General features: G+C 39.6%; 2 protein-coding genes across 4 annotated transcripts; one reads left to right on the forward strand and one right to left on the reverse strand.

Moving 5' to 3' along the window:
- Nucleotides 1–327: 327 nt before the first annotated feature.
- On the forward strand, nt 328–14806 carry LOC124136315 (serine--tRNA ligase, cytoplasmic-like). Its single transcript, XM_046502205.2, has 11 exons — nt 328–556; nt 1694–1764; nt 2651–2734; nt 3412–3570; nt 4960–5100; nt 5317–5472; nt 6813–7034; nt 10955–11084; nt 11235–11392; nt 12835–12964; nt 13585–14806. The coding sequence occupies exons 1-11, from the start codon at nt 421–423 to the stop codon at nt 13713–13715; spliced, it is 1518 nt and encodes a 505-aa protein (XP_046358161.1). The 5' UTR covers nt 328–420; the 3' UTR covers nt 13716–14806.
- Nucleotides 5466–16947, reverse strand: LOC124136316. 3 transcript variants are annotated; one of them, XM_046502206.2, is made up of 3 exons: nt 16590–16947; nt 16170–16234; nt 15546–15917 (listed from the first exon to the last, which is right to left on the reverse strand). In XM_046502206.2, the coding sequence occupies exons 1-3, from the start codon at nt 16606–16608 to the stop codon at nt 15663–15665; spliced, it is 339 nt and encodes a 112-aa protein (XP_046358162.2). In that variant the 5' UTR covers nt 16609–16947; the 3' UTR covers nt 15546–15662. The 3 variants fall into 3 exon arrangements, 1 of the variants encoding a protein (XP_046358162.2); XR_006861344.2 differs by lacking the exons at nt 15546–15917; nt 16170–16234 and adding an exon at nt 5466–6680; XR_006861343.2 differs by lacking the exons at nt 15546–15917; nt 16170–16234 and adding an exon at nt 5466–6683.
- Nucleotides 16948–17271: the final 324 nt, after the last annotated feature.

Raw genomic sequence — 17271 nt, forward strand, 5'->3', positions numbered from 1 at the left:
TGTAATGTACAAGAACCTATACCTTTCTGAACAAAATAGATCCCAGTAAAACGAGTAATAGTCCCCGATAAGAGGCTTCAGCAAGGCTACATGTGGCTGATGCAAGAAAATGTCAATATGGAGAATGTATTGTACGGACGAATTGTGTTGATAATAAACGGTCAATATTATCAGGATTTGAAAAGATCAAATTTAGAAAAAAATATAATTACCATGTATTATTAGTTCCAGCAATGAAATTGGTATATGTCTCGTTTTTTATTTACATTTGTTCACAAAACAAAATCAGTAATCACCCCTCCCTCTAGCCGGCAACATAAATGCGCATGCGTATTAGTCCACGTTGGAAATATTGAGAAACGGACAGGCAAGGCCCATCGGTGTCGAGGTGTTGCGTGAAAACTTGATTAACTTGTCAACATGGTGTTAGATATTGAGCTCTTCCGTGCCGACAAGGGTGGGAACCCTGCTAAAATCAAGGAGAACCAAGCCAAAAGATTTAAAGATGTTACGTTAGTGGACAAAGTTGTCGACCACGACACAGCATGGAGGAAACGTAAGTTTGGGAGTTGACACCTGCCTCTTGAGACTTGTCTTACTGTATGTGACAGGTGCTCAGTTGTCGTCATAAATATTGTAATCTTGTGTAAGATTATTTGTAGTTTCTGTTACTATTCTTCGTGTCATGCTTAACAAATTCGAAACACATCTTGCCGGCTCTTAATTTCGCGTGAATAAATGTGTATGATGTGTTTGTATTACTTTTTAGGATCTGCATTTAGGATGATTAGATATACAGTCGATTTTTTTTTGCAATATATTCGGCCATAACAAAAATGAATCATTAGATTTCCATCCTCATCCGCCTTACTACGGGACACTCCACGTCACAGAAATTTGTTATTGTCTTAAAAAAAGACTGCGGCACCAAGAAAATCACTATATGTACATGATGTAGGTGTTCCCGTCTTTCTTTTTTATGTAATTTATATGACTGCAGAGGTGCACGTGATCACATCATACTCATGATGTTTAAACTTGTACAGTTAATCGTGTGGAAAGTCCTATATCCACTCTTTTGATTCCCTGTCATTCCATTATAGAGGCGGTTGGGTAGCCTTGTGGTTAAAGCGTTCACTCGTCACACCGAAGACCCGGGTTCGATTCCCGACATGGATACAATGTGTGAAGCCCATTTCTGGTGTCCCCTGCCGTGATATTGCTGGAATATTGCTAAAAGCGGCGTAAAACCATACTCACTCACTCACTCACTCACTGATTCCATTATAACAGAAATCGACTCAACCTTTTGTCACAGACAGAAAAAAAGTACATTTGCTCATAGTTTCACAAAGTTATTGTTAAAGTAAACTGTATACACAGAATATTTCAGAAATAACACAGCAATGGCAATAACTGGTCCGTGGCAAGTAGTCCTACCTAACATTCATGCTTCAGGTGAATCACATCTGTTGACAGTTAGTGTACTAAGATGTGTTTAACAGTTTGCTAAACAAAATAGAATACCTCCCACCTCATAGTCATAATACAAAATTAGAATTAAAAAGTAATCACTCATTTATTGTGGCCCTTCAGAGATACATAATACATAAAAGCTTGTAAAATTAAACAGGAAATTACTCTCAGGTTTACTGTCTACATATTAATGTTGATTGTTTACCTCTTCTTCTAGTGAGGTTTCGAGCAGATTTGCTGAACAAACTCAAGAACGTGTGCAGCAGAGTTATTGGAGAAAAAATGAAGGTTGGTATATTGTATAATGGTATGTCATGGATATGTGACAGACGAAAAGTTAGTCGAGTGGACAAACTGCATTAAGTGTCCCTCTGCTGTTTTGTCTTTCCCAACAGCATCGATCATTGCTCATGCTGCCAACCAATGCTGGTGTGTCTAAAGCAGACTTTTATTAACAGGCAACTGTTTGTTTGCGGACAAACATTGCTCTCAGCAATATTTGAGCTATGTGTCGGCAGCCTGTAAAAAAAAGTGGTTGATATTAGCATCTCCCCGCATAATGGGGATAAGATGACACACTGTCAACCAACTCACAGTCCCTGACCGGCCTGTCTGTCAAATCACCTCAGTACAACAAACAAAGGTTGTTGGGGACCTGTTCTCAAGATCTCCACTGTGATATGGCTGGAATATTGCTGACTGTTCTAAAACTTACTGAATTTTCACTTGCCTCAACAGACTAGTGGCTCAGTCTATTTCTGTTTCTGTGTACTGAAAGGTGCCTGGGGTTATTTCTGTAGTACTCGACAGGACAACACCCAGTCAATCTTGAACATGTTTTAGATCATGAGCAAAACTTCAAGTGTGAGTGCAAGTGGATCATGATCATTCATGTTAATTTTGTTATTATTTTTCTAGCAATATGTGACATTGTCTAAACCATGTAAACCTACATATTATAAGACTTTAAGAATCAGTTTCTTAATCTGCATTTCTTAGAACATTTTGTATCGATCATGTCATGGACACGTCATAAAGATTGGTATGAATACGTTTTTCTCATTAGTGCTTATCATGCTTATAGCTCTACCTCTTTAATCAGGTGATGTAACAAAATATCTCGACTAAGAAACAATAGTTACACTGGTTGATGCGTATCAATTTCTCTTCACAGAAAAAGGAAGCAGTTGGTGATGATGCCGCTGTTCCATCAGAAGTTCTGGACAACCTGGATGGTATTACACAAGATCAGCTAACAGTAGGCAACCCTCCACCATTCTGTGTCATAGCGGACTGAACAGTCTGTGCTAAAAAAAACTTTGATTCTACAACTAGTACTAGCTTGTCTTTTAGCATCATTTTGAGTACATTTTAGATTTAGTATTTGGACTATTATTTGCATGAATAACTTGGCTTACTATACTGGAGACCCATGAAGATCCGGGTTAGAATTGGTCTTCAGCAACGCATGCTTGTCATAGGAGGCGACTAACAGGATTGGGTAGTCACACTCGCTGACTTGATGTATGTCATCGTATCCCAATTGCGTGGATCGATGCTCATGATATCAATCACGGGATTGTCTGGTACAGACTAGATTATTATCAGACCGCAGTCAGATAGCTGGAATATTGCTGAGTGTGGCATTAAACAACAAACAAATGGCACACTTGAAAACAAAAACAATTCTATCCCTGGTCTTTCTTCTTTCGTAGAAATTGTCACTCTTGATTGAAATGGAGATACTTGCTTAGTGAAAATAATGCATTTCCTTTAGCATGTGTTTAGAATGTATAGTATTCTAATTGTGGAGATTGTTCAATACAGTGAAAGCACAATCTGGTCTTCAGATATCAAGAAACTTTTGATGGTGATAAATCTGTGTATTCATTTATGTAATTAAGCTCTCTAAATGAAATTTTATTTTCTTTACAGGGTTTGACAGTGAACCAGATCAAGAAAGTACGAGTTGAGATTGATGAAGCCATGAAGAAGAATGATGCTGATCTGGCTACTGAGGAAACACTACGAAATGAATCTCTGAAGGAAATTGGCAATATGATTCATGAAAGCTGCATTATCAGCAATGATGAGGTCAGTGTGTCATGTAACCTTTATTCTGGTTATTTCATTTGTGTGACATCCTTTAATTTTTTTATCTTATCCTGCATTATCCCTTAATGTTTGTTCTGCTTACATTTGACAGAAATAAAGTTGTATGATGTCTAGCTGAAAAAAAGTTGTTCCAACCAGTGAACTACTTTTTCTTCAGCTGGCCATCACACAGCTTTGTTTCTGTCAAAAGCAAGCATTAAGGAGCACAGTGATCCCTCGCTATTGGGCTCTTCGATAAAGCGCTACTTCGGTTACTACACGCGGTATTGCATGGCTCCCAAAATTTATGTACACTTTTAATACTGAGTTTTACACAGCCATGATTGTATTGTTGTTCATTGTTCATTTGCACATAACGCTTCTCATTGCATAATCAACCGTTTATCGCTGAATGGAGTTCTAAAAATCTGTTTGAAAACATCCGAGGCAAGTCCCGGAAATACGATTGTTCTACTAGTTAACTTTTCACACTATACATCCTTTGATCTTAGAAGCACATGCATGCAATAAAAGAGAACCACAAGCAAAGTTTATTTTCTTAATTAGTGGGCAATCCAATTTGAGGCGACACTGTCAACTCACATGTAGTTGCTGTCACAACACGTCGGTCATTCCTTTTGATTCGGATCAAGTAACCGTATCAAACCAATTAATCTGGCTTGAATGTGTATCTATATTTGCATGAATGTGTATGAATGTGCGTAGTGCTGGTCAAAACTCTCGTTTTCCGTGTTTTAAGCAACATGACCAATCAATGCCACTGAATCACTCTGTACTTGTGTAATGAATTGTGATTGGCTCTTCACTCATAGCATCTGTTACTACCATTATCGATCGATATTTTCATGTAAGTAGACTACATTCACATTTAATGTGACAGTTAAGGCTTGTAAATAATAACAACTGGCGAAAACATAATGAATATATATTTTTACACTATGAATGGTAAACAACTTGTATCATTGCAATGTGCGAGACAAGGCGAAGATCGTGAGATTGGCCGAGTGCGCTCCCCCGCCTCGGCCACGGTTAAACGGCTCATCGTCTATAACGCCCACCAATTATTTGGACCCCATTGGTGGCGTTGTAGCGAGGGACCACTGTATTAAGGACTTCTGCAGGTATACAATTGTAAAAAGATATTTCGATTTGACTAAACTTAGTGATAGACCTTTTAGCATGTTTAGGAAAATATGTATTGTTCTTTATACTACTACAGGATCACTTCATAGGATGAGGGGGAAGTTTGCAACGACACAACATAATTACTTAATTTGGATATATCTGAAGAATATTTACACATTTTACAGACATCATTTCCGTTGTTTTACCAACTGTTACAAAATATGATCTTTATTATGTGAACAGGCTGAGAACGGAATTGAGCGTACATTTGGAGATATAGAAGTGAGAAAGAAGTATTCCCATGTGGATCTGGTGGTGATGGTGGACGGTGTCGACAGTGACAGAGGGACAGTCACAGCTGGTGGGCGAGGCTACTATCTCAAGGTGCTCTTGCTATGCCATTTATGATAAAGATTTTGTATAAATATCACCATCCTAGTAATTATGATAATAATCCTGCCCTTGCTAAAAGTAAAGGAGGAAACAAGAAAGACAGATGAAAAACCAGTAGTAAGGAGTCGTACATAATGTAACTTTTTACTATTATTAACTATAGTAATGCATACACGGTATAGTAATGTTCAATTGTCCATGTTCCAGGGCCCCCTGGTCTTCCTAGAGCAGGCCCTGATCAACCATGCCCTGCAGATGCTGCAACTCCGGGGCTTCACTCCACTGTACACACCATTCTTCATGAGGAAGGAGGTGATGCAGGAGGTTGCCCAGCTCTCCCAGTTTGATGATGAGCTGTACAAGGTCAGTGTCTACTTGTTACTTGTAGGTCAGGATCACTCAAGCTGGTGGGGTAGTAGAAAGTCAAATAAATAGACTGGGGGAGATGGTGTGCTATACACTGGGTCAGTTTGCCATTTGTATGAGCCGGTCCCCCTGGCCATTCAAGCTTAACTACTACCCTGGGGCTAGTACAAATTCCTGTGGGCTAGTACAAATTTCCCCATTGTTTTATTATTACAAGGGTATTTTGTCTTTAAGCAGGCTAATGAAGCTATTGAGTTTAGTTCTAACACTGCCCTCCTTTAGAGTTGGAGGGAAGTGTCCTTGGTAGGATTCACATACGATGAACAGACCCATCAAGACATTGGCTCTGCCCTAGTCAATTCCTTGTCTCTATTTGATTGGAATCTGTCTGCTAGAATCTCCATCCTAGCCAAGTGGTAAAAGGGGGATGCTTTACCATCCCACTTCCCTTTCACTGCCAGGGGCTGTTGCAACAGGATGGTTCCTCTGTGTAAAGGGACTTGTCAGAGGTGTAGGAAAACCTAAACAACAATCACTCCTTGGGAGAGAGGTCTTAGTTCACATAAGTGATAGAACGCCCTCTGGTAAGGCAGTTCAGTCTGTCCATTGTTTCAAAATTCCATTATTAGAGTGCCAATGGCTCCATGCAGGGTTTCTTCACGAAAAATTCATGGATGTGTTGGATGTCAGTGGGGGAGCCCATTTCGGATATGGGAGCCAGCAATATGTGCCTTCAATAATATGTTGGAGTTTGAGGCTGTCAGTTTGGCAGTGGATGCATTTGCATCCAAGCTAGCAGGCAGAGCTGTCATTCCCCATACTTGAGTTGAGCTATGACAGTTCTGATAAAAGTCCAACAGCTCAAGGGCCACCTGGAAGGTCAATGTCTTGGCCACACCCTCAGCAGGCGGGGTTAGAGTAAGCAGAGTGGACGCTCAAGAGGAGTACAGTCTGCAGGCTGTCCTATCTATGGGACATCCCACCACACAAACCTCTTTTCCACTCAACGTCATCAAATACTTCCTTCATTGTGTCTTCAGTGCTGAACCCCTCTAGTGGTAGCATCTGATGCTTTCATGTTAAACTGGACAGGCTTGGCTGCTTATCCTTTTTGTAGTCACACACCATAATGCAGATACGCCCGATGTGGCCAGCACCGCCATGGTTACGTCCTCGAGTTACTGGTAGGGCTACCAGTGGTCCTTCTGCTGGTGAAATATAATGTAAAATAGATCAACATTTATTAACGGTTTGAAATATGAAATACTTTTATTCCTAACTGTGGTGTTTTATAATTGGATTGTGCCAGTAAGACCGTTTCCATTTCCTTGGTGTAGGTAATAAGCAAGGGCAGCGAGAAACAAGATGAGAGTGCTATTGATGAGAAATATCTGATTGCCACCTCAGAGCAACCTATTGCTGCATTCCATCGAGACGAGTGGATCCCCACTGAGAGTCTGCCCCTGAAGTACTGTGGCTACTCCACATGCTTCCGCCAGGAGGTCGGCTCACATGGCAGAGATACAAGAGGCATCTTCAGGGTGCATCAGTTTGAAAAGGTGGGATTAACATGCTGTATTTAGTTGCCAAGTTTACAACTTAACATTGTCCCATTTGTCGTGTGTTTGACTTCATCGGTCAAGGGTTTTATGGTTTCATGGGACTTCATTCAGAAGATATTAACAATCTGATCCAAGTATTTTGTTTATTCTGGATGATGTGACAAGCAGGGCAATATTACAAATTGCTCTTGACAATGTGACAAATGGACTAGTCTTGGCTCATATTTTCTGCGGCTATGGGTAATACACTAGTTCAGTTACAGCAGGGTAACACATGGCTCCCAAAATTTACTTACATTTTTAATAAACTCAAGTTTTACACTGTGACAGGATGTTGTTTCCCAACCGTAAAAAAAACATTATCAGCAGATCACTGCGAGCATGTAACCCTTGAAATACCAGTCAACAAATCCATACTGAAGCAGGCAACTGACCATGCTTACTCCCATTATTTAATTATATATCTTATTTTAAAATACATGTTCATTGTATATCTGGACTTGTGTTTGTAAAATATTTTATTGATTTTATTCAAAATTTCATTTCATATTCTTTACAGTAATTTAGGAGATATCGTGTTTGAAGTGATTGGTGGATCACACAACTCACAGTTATATACAGCAACCTGGGTCAGATTACCGCTATTGACACCTTGAAACAAACCTTTAGTTGACAGAATATATATCATAAATGCTGTACTTTGACTCGTTATAAAGTGATATTTGTAGCAATTTGACCATTATATATCAACATAACATTTTTCTAATCGAAATTCATGTAGCACGGAGAGTCCTTACAGTGACAGGTCAAATTGTTCCATACGTAAAAAATATCCTGCAATAGCAATCAGCTGTACCAAAGAGCTATGCTTATGGTTCTTGTAATTAAAAAATATATAAAGTAAAAGCTGTAACGAAAGTAACAAGATATTGGATTATATTATTCCTGAAAATATTCATGTCAGGTACTGGTATTGGAATCACTGGTTTGCACTGGTGATGTGCTTCATGTGCGGCTTTTTGCATTTAAGCGGGGTATAAGGAATGTATTCTGCCTTGCATATCCACTTGTAGCCTGCATTGCTCGTGGCGGGGTATAAGAGATTTATTCACCCGCTGAGAAAACCAAGGGGGGTTACACAGTGTTTTATCAAGATCACATGGACCAATCACATCACATCATTCTGCCAGTGAGGTATGATGATACTCCTTAATGCATTTACTGGTGATTTTTGACAGAAAGACGAGGTTGTGTGAGGCCAAGCTGAAGAAGTTGTTCCAGCTAGTTGTGTGGCTAATCCCATCACACAGCGCCCTTGTGACCACAGAACTGGCAATAGTCCTCTCGTAGACTTTTTTTTTATGTGGTGGTACCCACCTCTCAAGATCATCTTTCACAGTACAGGACAAGAAATTACAAATATTCCAGAGATCAACTTGCTCCTCCACCAGCCACATCACACATTCTACACAGAACACGGGAACACCACTTGTCTGACTACCACACAGTTCACAGTGGATTGTCAGTGTGTTGAGCTTGAACCTCGTCTCCAGCAAAATGCAGGATCTGATGTCCAGAGAACAGCTCCAGCTACGCCCAATCCAACAGCTTTGGCTCTGTTCATCAGACGCCAGGATCTGTTGGTCACTGTCGGCCTACCCATCCTACCTCCTACGTTATCTCCTGTGGTAGATAGAGACAGAGATAGCGCCAACCTCATGCCTGTTCCTAGACGCCTGACTACAGGTTTGGAAGGATCATCTGAAGGTCCAGACAACCTCAGGGCAGTGGTCCAACGATCAGTGCACAGGGCTTCAAAACAACTTGGAGCTGGAAGTGCTCATTCTGGTTATATGCCACTGCCAGAACTGTCTCCAGAATGCCAAGTTAGCCATATCCACAGACAATATCACTGTGGTTTGGTGTCTGCGCAACCAGGGGACACTTTGTTTATGATGACAAGTGGTGTTCCTTTGAAATCTTTGGCAAGGAGAAACATCAGGATCCCACTTTAGCATCCCCTCATTCTCAACTCCTTCTGATCCTCTGCAGCAAACAACAACTCGGGGGAAGCACCGTCATTACCTAGTGGCCATTACCTCGGTGTTGGCAGTTCCAGATGATTGTAAAATGACTAAGATTCCCAAACAGCAAGCTTTGCTTCACTCCGTCAGGCTTCTGTGTGGTCCTTCGTTTGAGCCTTTCCACTCAGCTTCCTTCTTTAAGCTCATCAAGAAGATGTTTTTTTCCTCTTGGCACAAGTGCCTAGTTCATACACAGGTTTTTTATCCACCGATCTAAGACTCAACGTGGTGCCTGGAAACGGCTTTTCATCCTTGTCTCCGGGACATCCACGACATTAGTCTTTGTGGTTACGTGCAGTCATCGTTCAGGCGTAGGAGGCTGCTGTTTCATACTCCAAGGGCCTCACAAGTCCCAGGCGGTTTCTTCAACAATGACTCTCCATAGCAATTGCTACATCAGATCCATCATGGAAGGATTCTTATGGAGACCTTACTCAGTTTTTGCAAGCCATCACCTGATGGACACGTCGTTGTACAGCAGGTCACCAATCCCAGACGCCATTGAAATTCTCCAGTTGACCTGAGCCAACCTTTTCCATATCTCACAGTGTTCACATGCCAGATGGGAAGTTTCCAGATAGATAGACTAAGAAGTCTTAGACTTAAGCATACTCTATTTTCTATTGCAGGCTTTTACCTGTCCTTCCTACAATCCCCATACTGTCATCTTTCCTCTGGCAGGAGTGGTCTCCTGGTTTCTGATCATCGCAAAAGGATGTCATGATGGTTACTTGGATCTTTGACAAGGTTTTTCTGAGGAAAAAAGAAGAAAGAATCCAAGACAGAAGTGAGTCATAGCACAATATTTTTGTGGTTGTGAGCGGTCATCCTTCATGCTTGTGACCTCACAATATCAGGGCGGTCAAATCTATGATGGCTGTCCACAGCATTTGCTCCATTAGATCCATCACGGAAGGATGTTTCTGGAGATTCAACACAGTCTTTGCCAGCGACAACCTGAGGGACATGGAATTGGAAGATGTCGAAGGTATCCAGAGTTTTGGTCCTTCAGTGGTTGCCCAGCAGGTCACCAACACCATTAACTTCTCCAGAAGTCCAGAGCCGGACTTTCTGCTGCTTGCATTCCAGATAAGGAGGCTTACATGCTGCTGGCATTGGCTCAGTAAGTCAGTTTAGATTCAAGAATAAACTGTTTTCTACTACTGTTCTTTGCCTGGACATCCTCATACACTTGTCCTCCCTCTGGCAGTAATGATCATCACAAAAGGATGCTATGACAGACATTTGACAAGGGGATTTGACGAGAGGATCACAGCTGAAGGTATGCTCACCTCCATACCATCTGATTCAGATGCATTAAGGAGTAATGCAGGATAGATTAATTTCTTTTAGTAAAATCTAAATATTTTTTACATTTGTATACATATCCTGCATTACTACATCTAAAGTGGACCACCCATCGCAGAGCTGCCTCCCAACAATGTCTTCAGATGTTATGATCAAGCATTAATATGATGTTTTGTGAGGTCATCACTTCCGTGGGCATTGTGTGATGAGATTAGCCACACAACTAGTTGGAACAACTTCTTCTTCAGCTGGACTTCACACAGTTTCGTCTTTATGTCAAAAATCAACAGTAAATGCATTGAAGAGTATAGCAGTATAAGTATACAAATGTAAAAAATAGTTTGATTTTCCTAATTTTCACACCAATATATTAAAACTTGTAACAAAATGTAGTGCTCTACTGTGCCTCTACAGGGGTCGTAAATTGATGTATTGTATCGTGGTCCTCGTATCGCAATATAATAATATAATCGCTGTATCGTTACACTACTATTTCACATATTTTACAATGTCTTTTCATTGCAGGTAGAGCAGTTTGTTATCACTTCACCTAAAGAAAACTATTCTTGGGAGATGTTTGATGAAATGATAAAGAATGCTGAAGATTTCACACAATCACTTGGCATCCCCTACCGAGTGGTCAACATTGTCTCAGGTAGGATGTATATCAGAACATGCTATTTCATGCATATTCCTGTGCACTACTGATTTTTGTAGAATTTGTCATTTTTCTTGAGGTGAAATTCCTAACAGCATTTTTATGAGGAAGAAGACTCTTATATGATTGAATTTTTATTATCCTTAGGTGAATTGAACAATGCTGCATCCAAAAAGCTGGATCTAGAGGCATGGTTCCCAGGATCAGGTGCCTTTAGAGAGCTGGTGTCATGTTCAAATTGTTTAGACTACCAGTCGAGGAGACTCAAGATCAGATTTGGTCAGACCAAGAAGATGAATCAGGAGGTAAGAGTTGAAGGACATTACTACTAGCATGTTTCAGTACAAGACACTAGCAAGTACTGTCCTTTGACCTCCAATAATGAAAACAGCCCAGCTCATTAACATAATACGCAGCATAAGCTGCAGAATTGTACAGGTATGTATAGTTTAATTCAAGACAAGGCTTTGTTTCCCCTTAAGGATCTTGGGTTCAAAGCCAAGATTCTCACTGAGAAGGACCCTTGCTTCAATTGTAATTCTGAGTTTGTTATTATATGTATATGTATTACTAGGAGAAAAACGTACATGTCAACCCCACCAGAAACTTAATTCAAGTCGACCTATTGTTACAATGACATAATTTTATGAATTTGTAGGGGACATGGGTGGCCCAGTCTAAGGCACCACAATATGTGGGCGGAGTTGTGTCCAATGGGTACACAAGAAACCTATGATCATGGGTTCGAATCCTAGAACTTATGTTTCTAGGTTTGTCAGCACCATACCCGTGCATATCACCAAAGTGTTAAATGTCCGAGACACGCATCACTTCGAGCTTTCCTCCCACATTATACTGACACACTGTAATATAACTGAAATACTGTTCAAAGCGGCGTCAAACCCAACTTAATATCAATTTGTTACCTAATATTGTTCTCAGCAATGAAGCCATGTAACGTCTTGTTGCTTCAACTAACCAATCACCATTATTAAAGTACTGGAAAGCTATTCTTCTCAATCTTTCTTCCTTTATGGATACCCGTGAAGATCCATGCTTGCCATAAAAGGCGACTATGCTTGTCGTAAGAGGCGACTAACGGAATCAGGTGGTCAGGCTAGCTGACTTGGTTGGTGCTGTCATTGATCCCAATTGCGTGGATCAATGATCGTGATGTCAATCACTGGATTGTTTGGTCCAGACTTGATTATTTACAGACTGCCATCATATAGCTGGAATATTGCCGAGTGCTGCGTTAAACAACAAACAAATCCTTATCGAAAATATTAACAGAGCTCCAGATAACCTTTTGAGCAATTGAGTTTTTACTCGAAGGTTTCTATTTAAATTGGGTTATTACATTTTTCATTGAGTAACCAATATTTTTTCACTCATCTATTCAACACTCTATTGGGGCCTGCCCAAAATAAGTAAGCATTTTGAGATTTCAAAAACAATGAAATAATGTTTTAGATGTAAATAACGTTTCTAAATATAGGCTTGACTCGGAAAGTAAATTAGCCTGTAGTTGTGTTTCGGAAATTAGCTGCCTTGTAGGCATTTCTTAAAAAAGCTTCATTGGGTATTTACATGTGCTGTTTTCAAAAAGTTTTTCATTTAATGCATGTGTTTCTGTACGCAAGTTAATTAAAAGGAATTGGGTTTTGAATAGTTTTGGGGTTATTTTAAGCAAATACGCACCTTATCTGTAGCTCTGTATTAAGGAATAAGTGCTGGTGTTTTCCAGGTGGATTATGTTCACATGTTGAATGCTACCATGTGTGCCACGACTAGAGTCATCTGTGCCATCTTAGAAAACTTCCAGACGGAAGACGGAGTTCTTGTGCCCAAAGTCCTTGGTCGGTTTATGCCAGAGGGTAAGTTTACAAGGAGAAACATTAAGCTTTCCACCAAATGATCACTTCAGTCCTTTTTTTCTCAGTAAGTTCGATTCAGTAAGAAGTGTTTACAATGCAGGCTATATCCTACATTTTGTTCAGTTTGTTCTGGGACGCACAGTGTTATCTAGGTCTGCCTGTAGAATTACGACTGTTGTATAATTTATTATCAACAGCTGAACTGCTTTTGGGGAAGGTGACTTTGACTTTTGCTTCTTGCTTGTCATGATTTTCATTCATGACATCCGAGAAAGATGAAATAACAACACCTAACGTGCTGCAAGTGCCACATAACTCAATTATGATTGCTGTAATACATAATAGGAACGAGCACGTAATCTTCAAGTACCCACAGTCTAATCAGGTCTAACCCAAGAAAGCAGCACAAATTACACTGGGATTGGGGATGAATGGAAAATAAAACTTAGGGATATTGAATGTGGACAAGTTGGACACAAATTTGAATTTTTCGTGTTTTCAATAATAGATGGCACTGGTGCATGTTTTAGATCATAATTGGAATTCCTTTGGACATTTTAGGAAACAATGAGTCTGTGGCATGTCTGATGTTTTTGTAATTGTACTGAATTCTGTTTCAGTATATGCAGAGAAGATACCATTTTTGAAACCTGCACCAATTGAAGAACAGGAGAATAAGAAACAGAAAAAGAGCAAAGACAAGAAGAAGAACTTAGAGGAAGGTGTACAAAATATGGATATCAAGAAATAAACCTGTGATAAGCATGTCACATGCTCAAAACAATGGGACCTGTACACAAATTTGCAGGATATTCGCTGCAATGTATTTATTTCACTCGAAGTGCTGACATATTTTTCATCCCTTGAAATGCTACATCATGAACAATTGTTAGCAATCACCATTATTTTGGTTTGTGCTGTCTCAATATTGAGGCCTTTAGCTTGTTTAGTATTTGAATCTTGGAAGATGTCTGTCTATAAAGCTTATCTTTTATTTTGTTTTACTTTTCACAAATGTCTTTAAGATAGTTATTGGTGAAAATACATATGATTTTTGAACACATTTATTTAAAATAAAAATGGATCCAGCACATGTCTGGTCTTCTCCGTCATAGCTGGAATATTGCTGAGTACGGTGTTAAACAAAAAACAAACCCTTATGGAAATATTAACAGAGCGCCAGATAATATTTTGAGCAATTGAGGTTTTACTCAAAGCTTTCTATTTATTTGTGAAAATACATATGATTTTTGAACACATTTATGTAAAATAAAAATGGATCCAGCACATGTCTGGTCTTCTCCAGGAATTCTACATGAATATATAAATTTGTATGGGGGGAAAAGGATTGTTATTTTACAATATTGTTAAGAAGAGCCAGTTGTTCCTTTTTCAATGAAGTTTTAATATATTTAGTCATGAGATCACAGAAAAGACTCCTGAAGTTATGCCAAGTGATGAAGTCATTTTCTCCTTCTGACCAAAACCTTTTAAGAATCTTTAACATGATGTATTAGAAACAATTAATTTCAACTGCTCGATGCGAACATAAATAATGAACGTGTTGAACAGAAAATAACGACAGGTACAGTCATACACTTTCAATGTAAGCCTGAGTTAAGTAAAAATTTAGTAGTAGTCTGTACTAATATCTGCTATGAAACCAGACTGAAACGTTAGTTGCAATTAGTTACAACTGATGATTATATTATCACTATGAATCACTCTTGTTGCAACACTTTCATGTTGGCTTGTGCAATTTCACAACTATGAGTCTATGACATGGAACAGTGAAGAAACATGAATTGCAATGGAAAATGTCAATTAAAACTGAAAACTGAACAAATTATTGTTAATTTCTTTGATTAGTTGAAAGAACAGACCATGATTTCTTGATATATCTCAACATTTTGCTATAGAACAGATGACAGCGAGTATGAATATAAACTTACGCAGCGTGCTAGTGCCAATATACATCACTGGTTGCTCACTCTTGCAGTATCTGATTTGACTGGTCAGGATTCAATCACAGCCAGCCATGATCTAGCTGGGAAGTTGCTGATTGTGGTGTTATACAACATTCACTCACTCATTAATTTAGTCACTTAGGAAATATGATAAGGACCTGCAGATTACCGGATTAAATGTGCCTAGGTCTGGTCTAAGGTGTTCAAGAATCTGTTGGTCATGAGTTCAAATCAGATTTGAGAAGCATTTGGGTCAAATCTATGCTTGTGGGATTTATGAAAGGAGTAAAGATCTACAGTCAACCTTGTATTGGACCCCTACTACTTTGAGCTGAAATGTTGTGATATAACTGTTCAAAACCCAACTCAGCCAGATAGCATCTTGAAAATTTTAGACCCTACTAGTAATTAATAATAACATGTCAACATCCAAAGATCCTGTGAAACAAGAGAAACTCAAAATGGAAACAGACATATTTTATTGGTTAAAAGTCCAAAAAGTCTGATCTGAAAATGTCCAAAAATGAAATAATAAGGGCTATCCAACCCGAAAGGTCTTTCAGAAGAAGTAAAACCCAAGTGAAAAGAAATGTTATTTATTTTATGATCATTAACATTGTAAAACATCCAAAAGGTCCTTAATGTGTCTCTATATCTGAAAATATCCCACAGTAAACCAGAGCCCAAAGGTTTGTGACTGTTCAGATTATGTACAGGGTTACAAGATGCCACTAAGAAGCGTCCATCTTGCCAGCACTGAACACTCTCCTGAAAAACTTGGCCACACGTGATAACAACTCCCTCACAGTGGAGTGGGGCTCCTTGTCATCACCCAGAGGGACTTCCACAAAGTGACTGTCGTCCAGGTAGATGATGTCGGGGATGGGGACGGACACTGACAGGGAGACAGGGTCAGGAGAGGAGACAGGTGTGTGGGGGGTGGGCAGATCTGAGAGGGGTAAGGGTCGGGTCTGGACACTAGGATGCTGATAGGAAGGGGAAGATAAGTAGACAGTGATAGAGTAGGAGAAAAGGCATGAGGGTTGTGAAATAGTTTGACATGTTAGAAAGATGACTGAAATAGGGTAAGGAATTATGGGGATACTGGATGAAGTCCGTGAAGACATTCCCGATTCGTCTGAATAAAGCAGAGTTTTTAGAGGACATTTACATGAGCATGACAGTTATAATCTACGAATGTGCAAGGAAGATATGCTCCAGCTGCCATTGCCACCTACTTTGCGTGGAGCAGGAGGGGCCCAGATGGCGAAATTCAGAGGAAACCGAACCACAAGATCCAAATCTATCAAGACATGAAAAATTATTAAATATTTTGGTTGAAACGATTTGCAAATTGTAGAAGACATTCCTTCAAAGAAATGTGTAGCCTGACAAAAAACAAACAAACAAAAAAACGGTCACATTCGTGGCAGGCCGTAGAAGGCTTGTGAGCGGCCCTTTATGTGACTTTAAAATATGTAATGTCTGCATAGAAATGCCATGAATATTACAATGTTCAGTAGTCAATTACAATATGGAAACAGAATAGCTGTCACAGATTGGTACATTTGCTGCAGGTTTCAAAATGAATTAAATATTTAATGAAATAAGACTGAATTAGAAAGATTGAGTTACTCGGAAATACAGAAAGAACAAACCTTGAACGTAACTATTCATGGTGCACAAGACGTAAGAATCGTTGACTATCAAGCAGATGAGCGCAAATATACGAGATGAGCAGACGAAACAACAACAATGGCTGCGATTTACATCCGAAGTTAGGTTCGTCGTCAAGACGACGTCACAAGTCACACGAGAGCGTCAAAGTATCGCGTGATGTCAACAAGTGTTTCGCGTAAGGAAATTGAATCACTATTTGCGCCCATTCAGAAACCCAGTCTTGCTGACAAGGCAGTTCAGATTGTGCGTATTCCTTTCTCTAAATAGGCACATCGATGCTGACATGTTACATGCCAGCAGTAATGACGTACTTCTTTTGATAAGTGACAGGACTTAATGCCTGTTATTAGTGAGGTGAAAGAGTAGTTGACTTCGACATTAAGGGAAATGATGCCTCACAAATGCGAGAAGGTATATGTTTGTTGTTTGACGCCGCACTCAGCAATATTCCAGCTATATGACGGTGGTCTGTAAATAATCGAGTCTGGCACAGACAATCCAGTGATTAACATCATGAGCATCGATGACATGCATCAACCAAGTCATTGAGCCTGACCATCCGATACTGTTAGCAAGAAAAAAAATTTCCTTAGTCTCCCGTTTGTGAAAGTCAATCTGTCACTTTGGCGAGATGCGCGATATCGCACGTACAGTACACTA

This window comes from Haliotis rufescens, unplaced genomic scaffold (genome assembly GCF_023055435.1).
Source record: "Haliotis rufescens isolate VD_foot unplaced genomic scaffold, xgHalRufe1.0.p SCAF_22, whole genome shotgun sequence".
NCBI classification, from domain to species: Eukaryota; Metazoa; Mollusca; class Gastropoda; order Lepetellida; family Haliotidae; genus Haliotis; species Haliotis rufescens.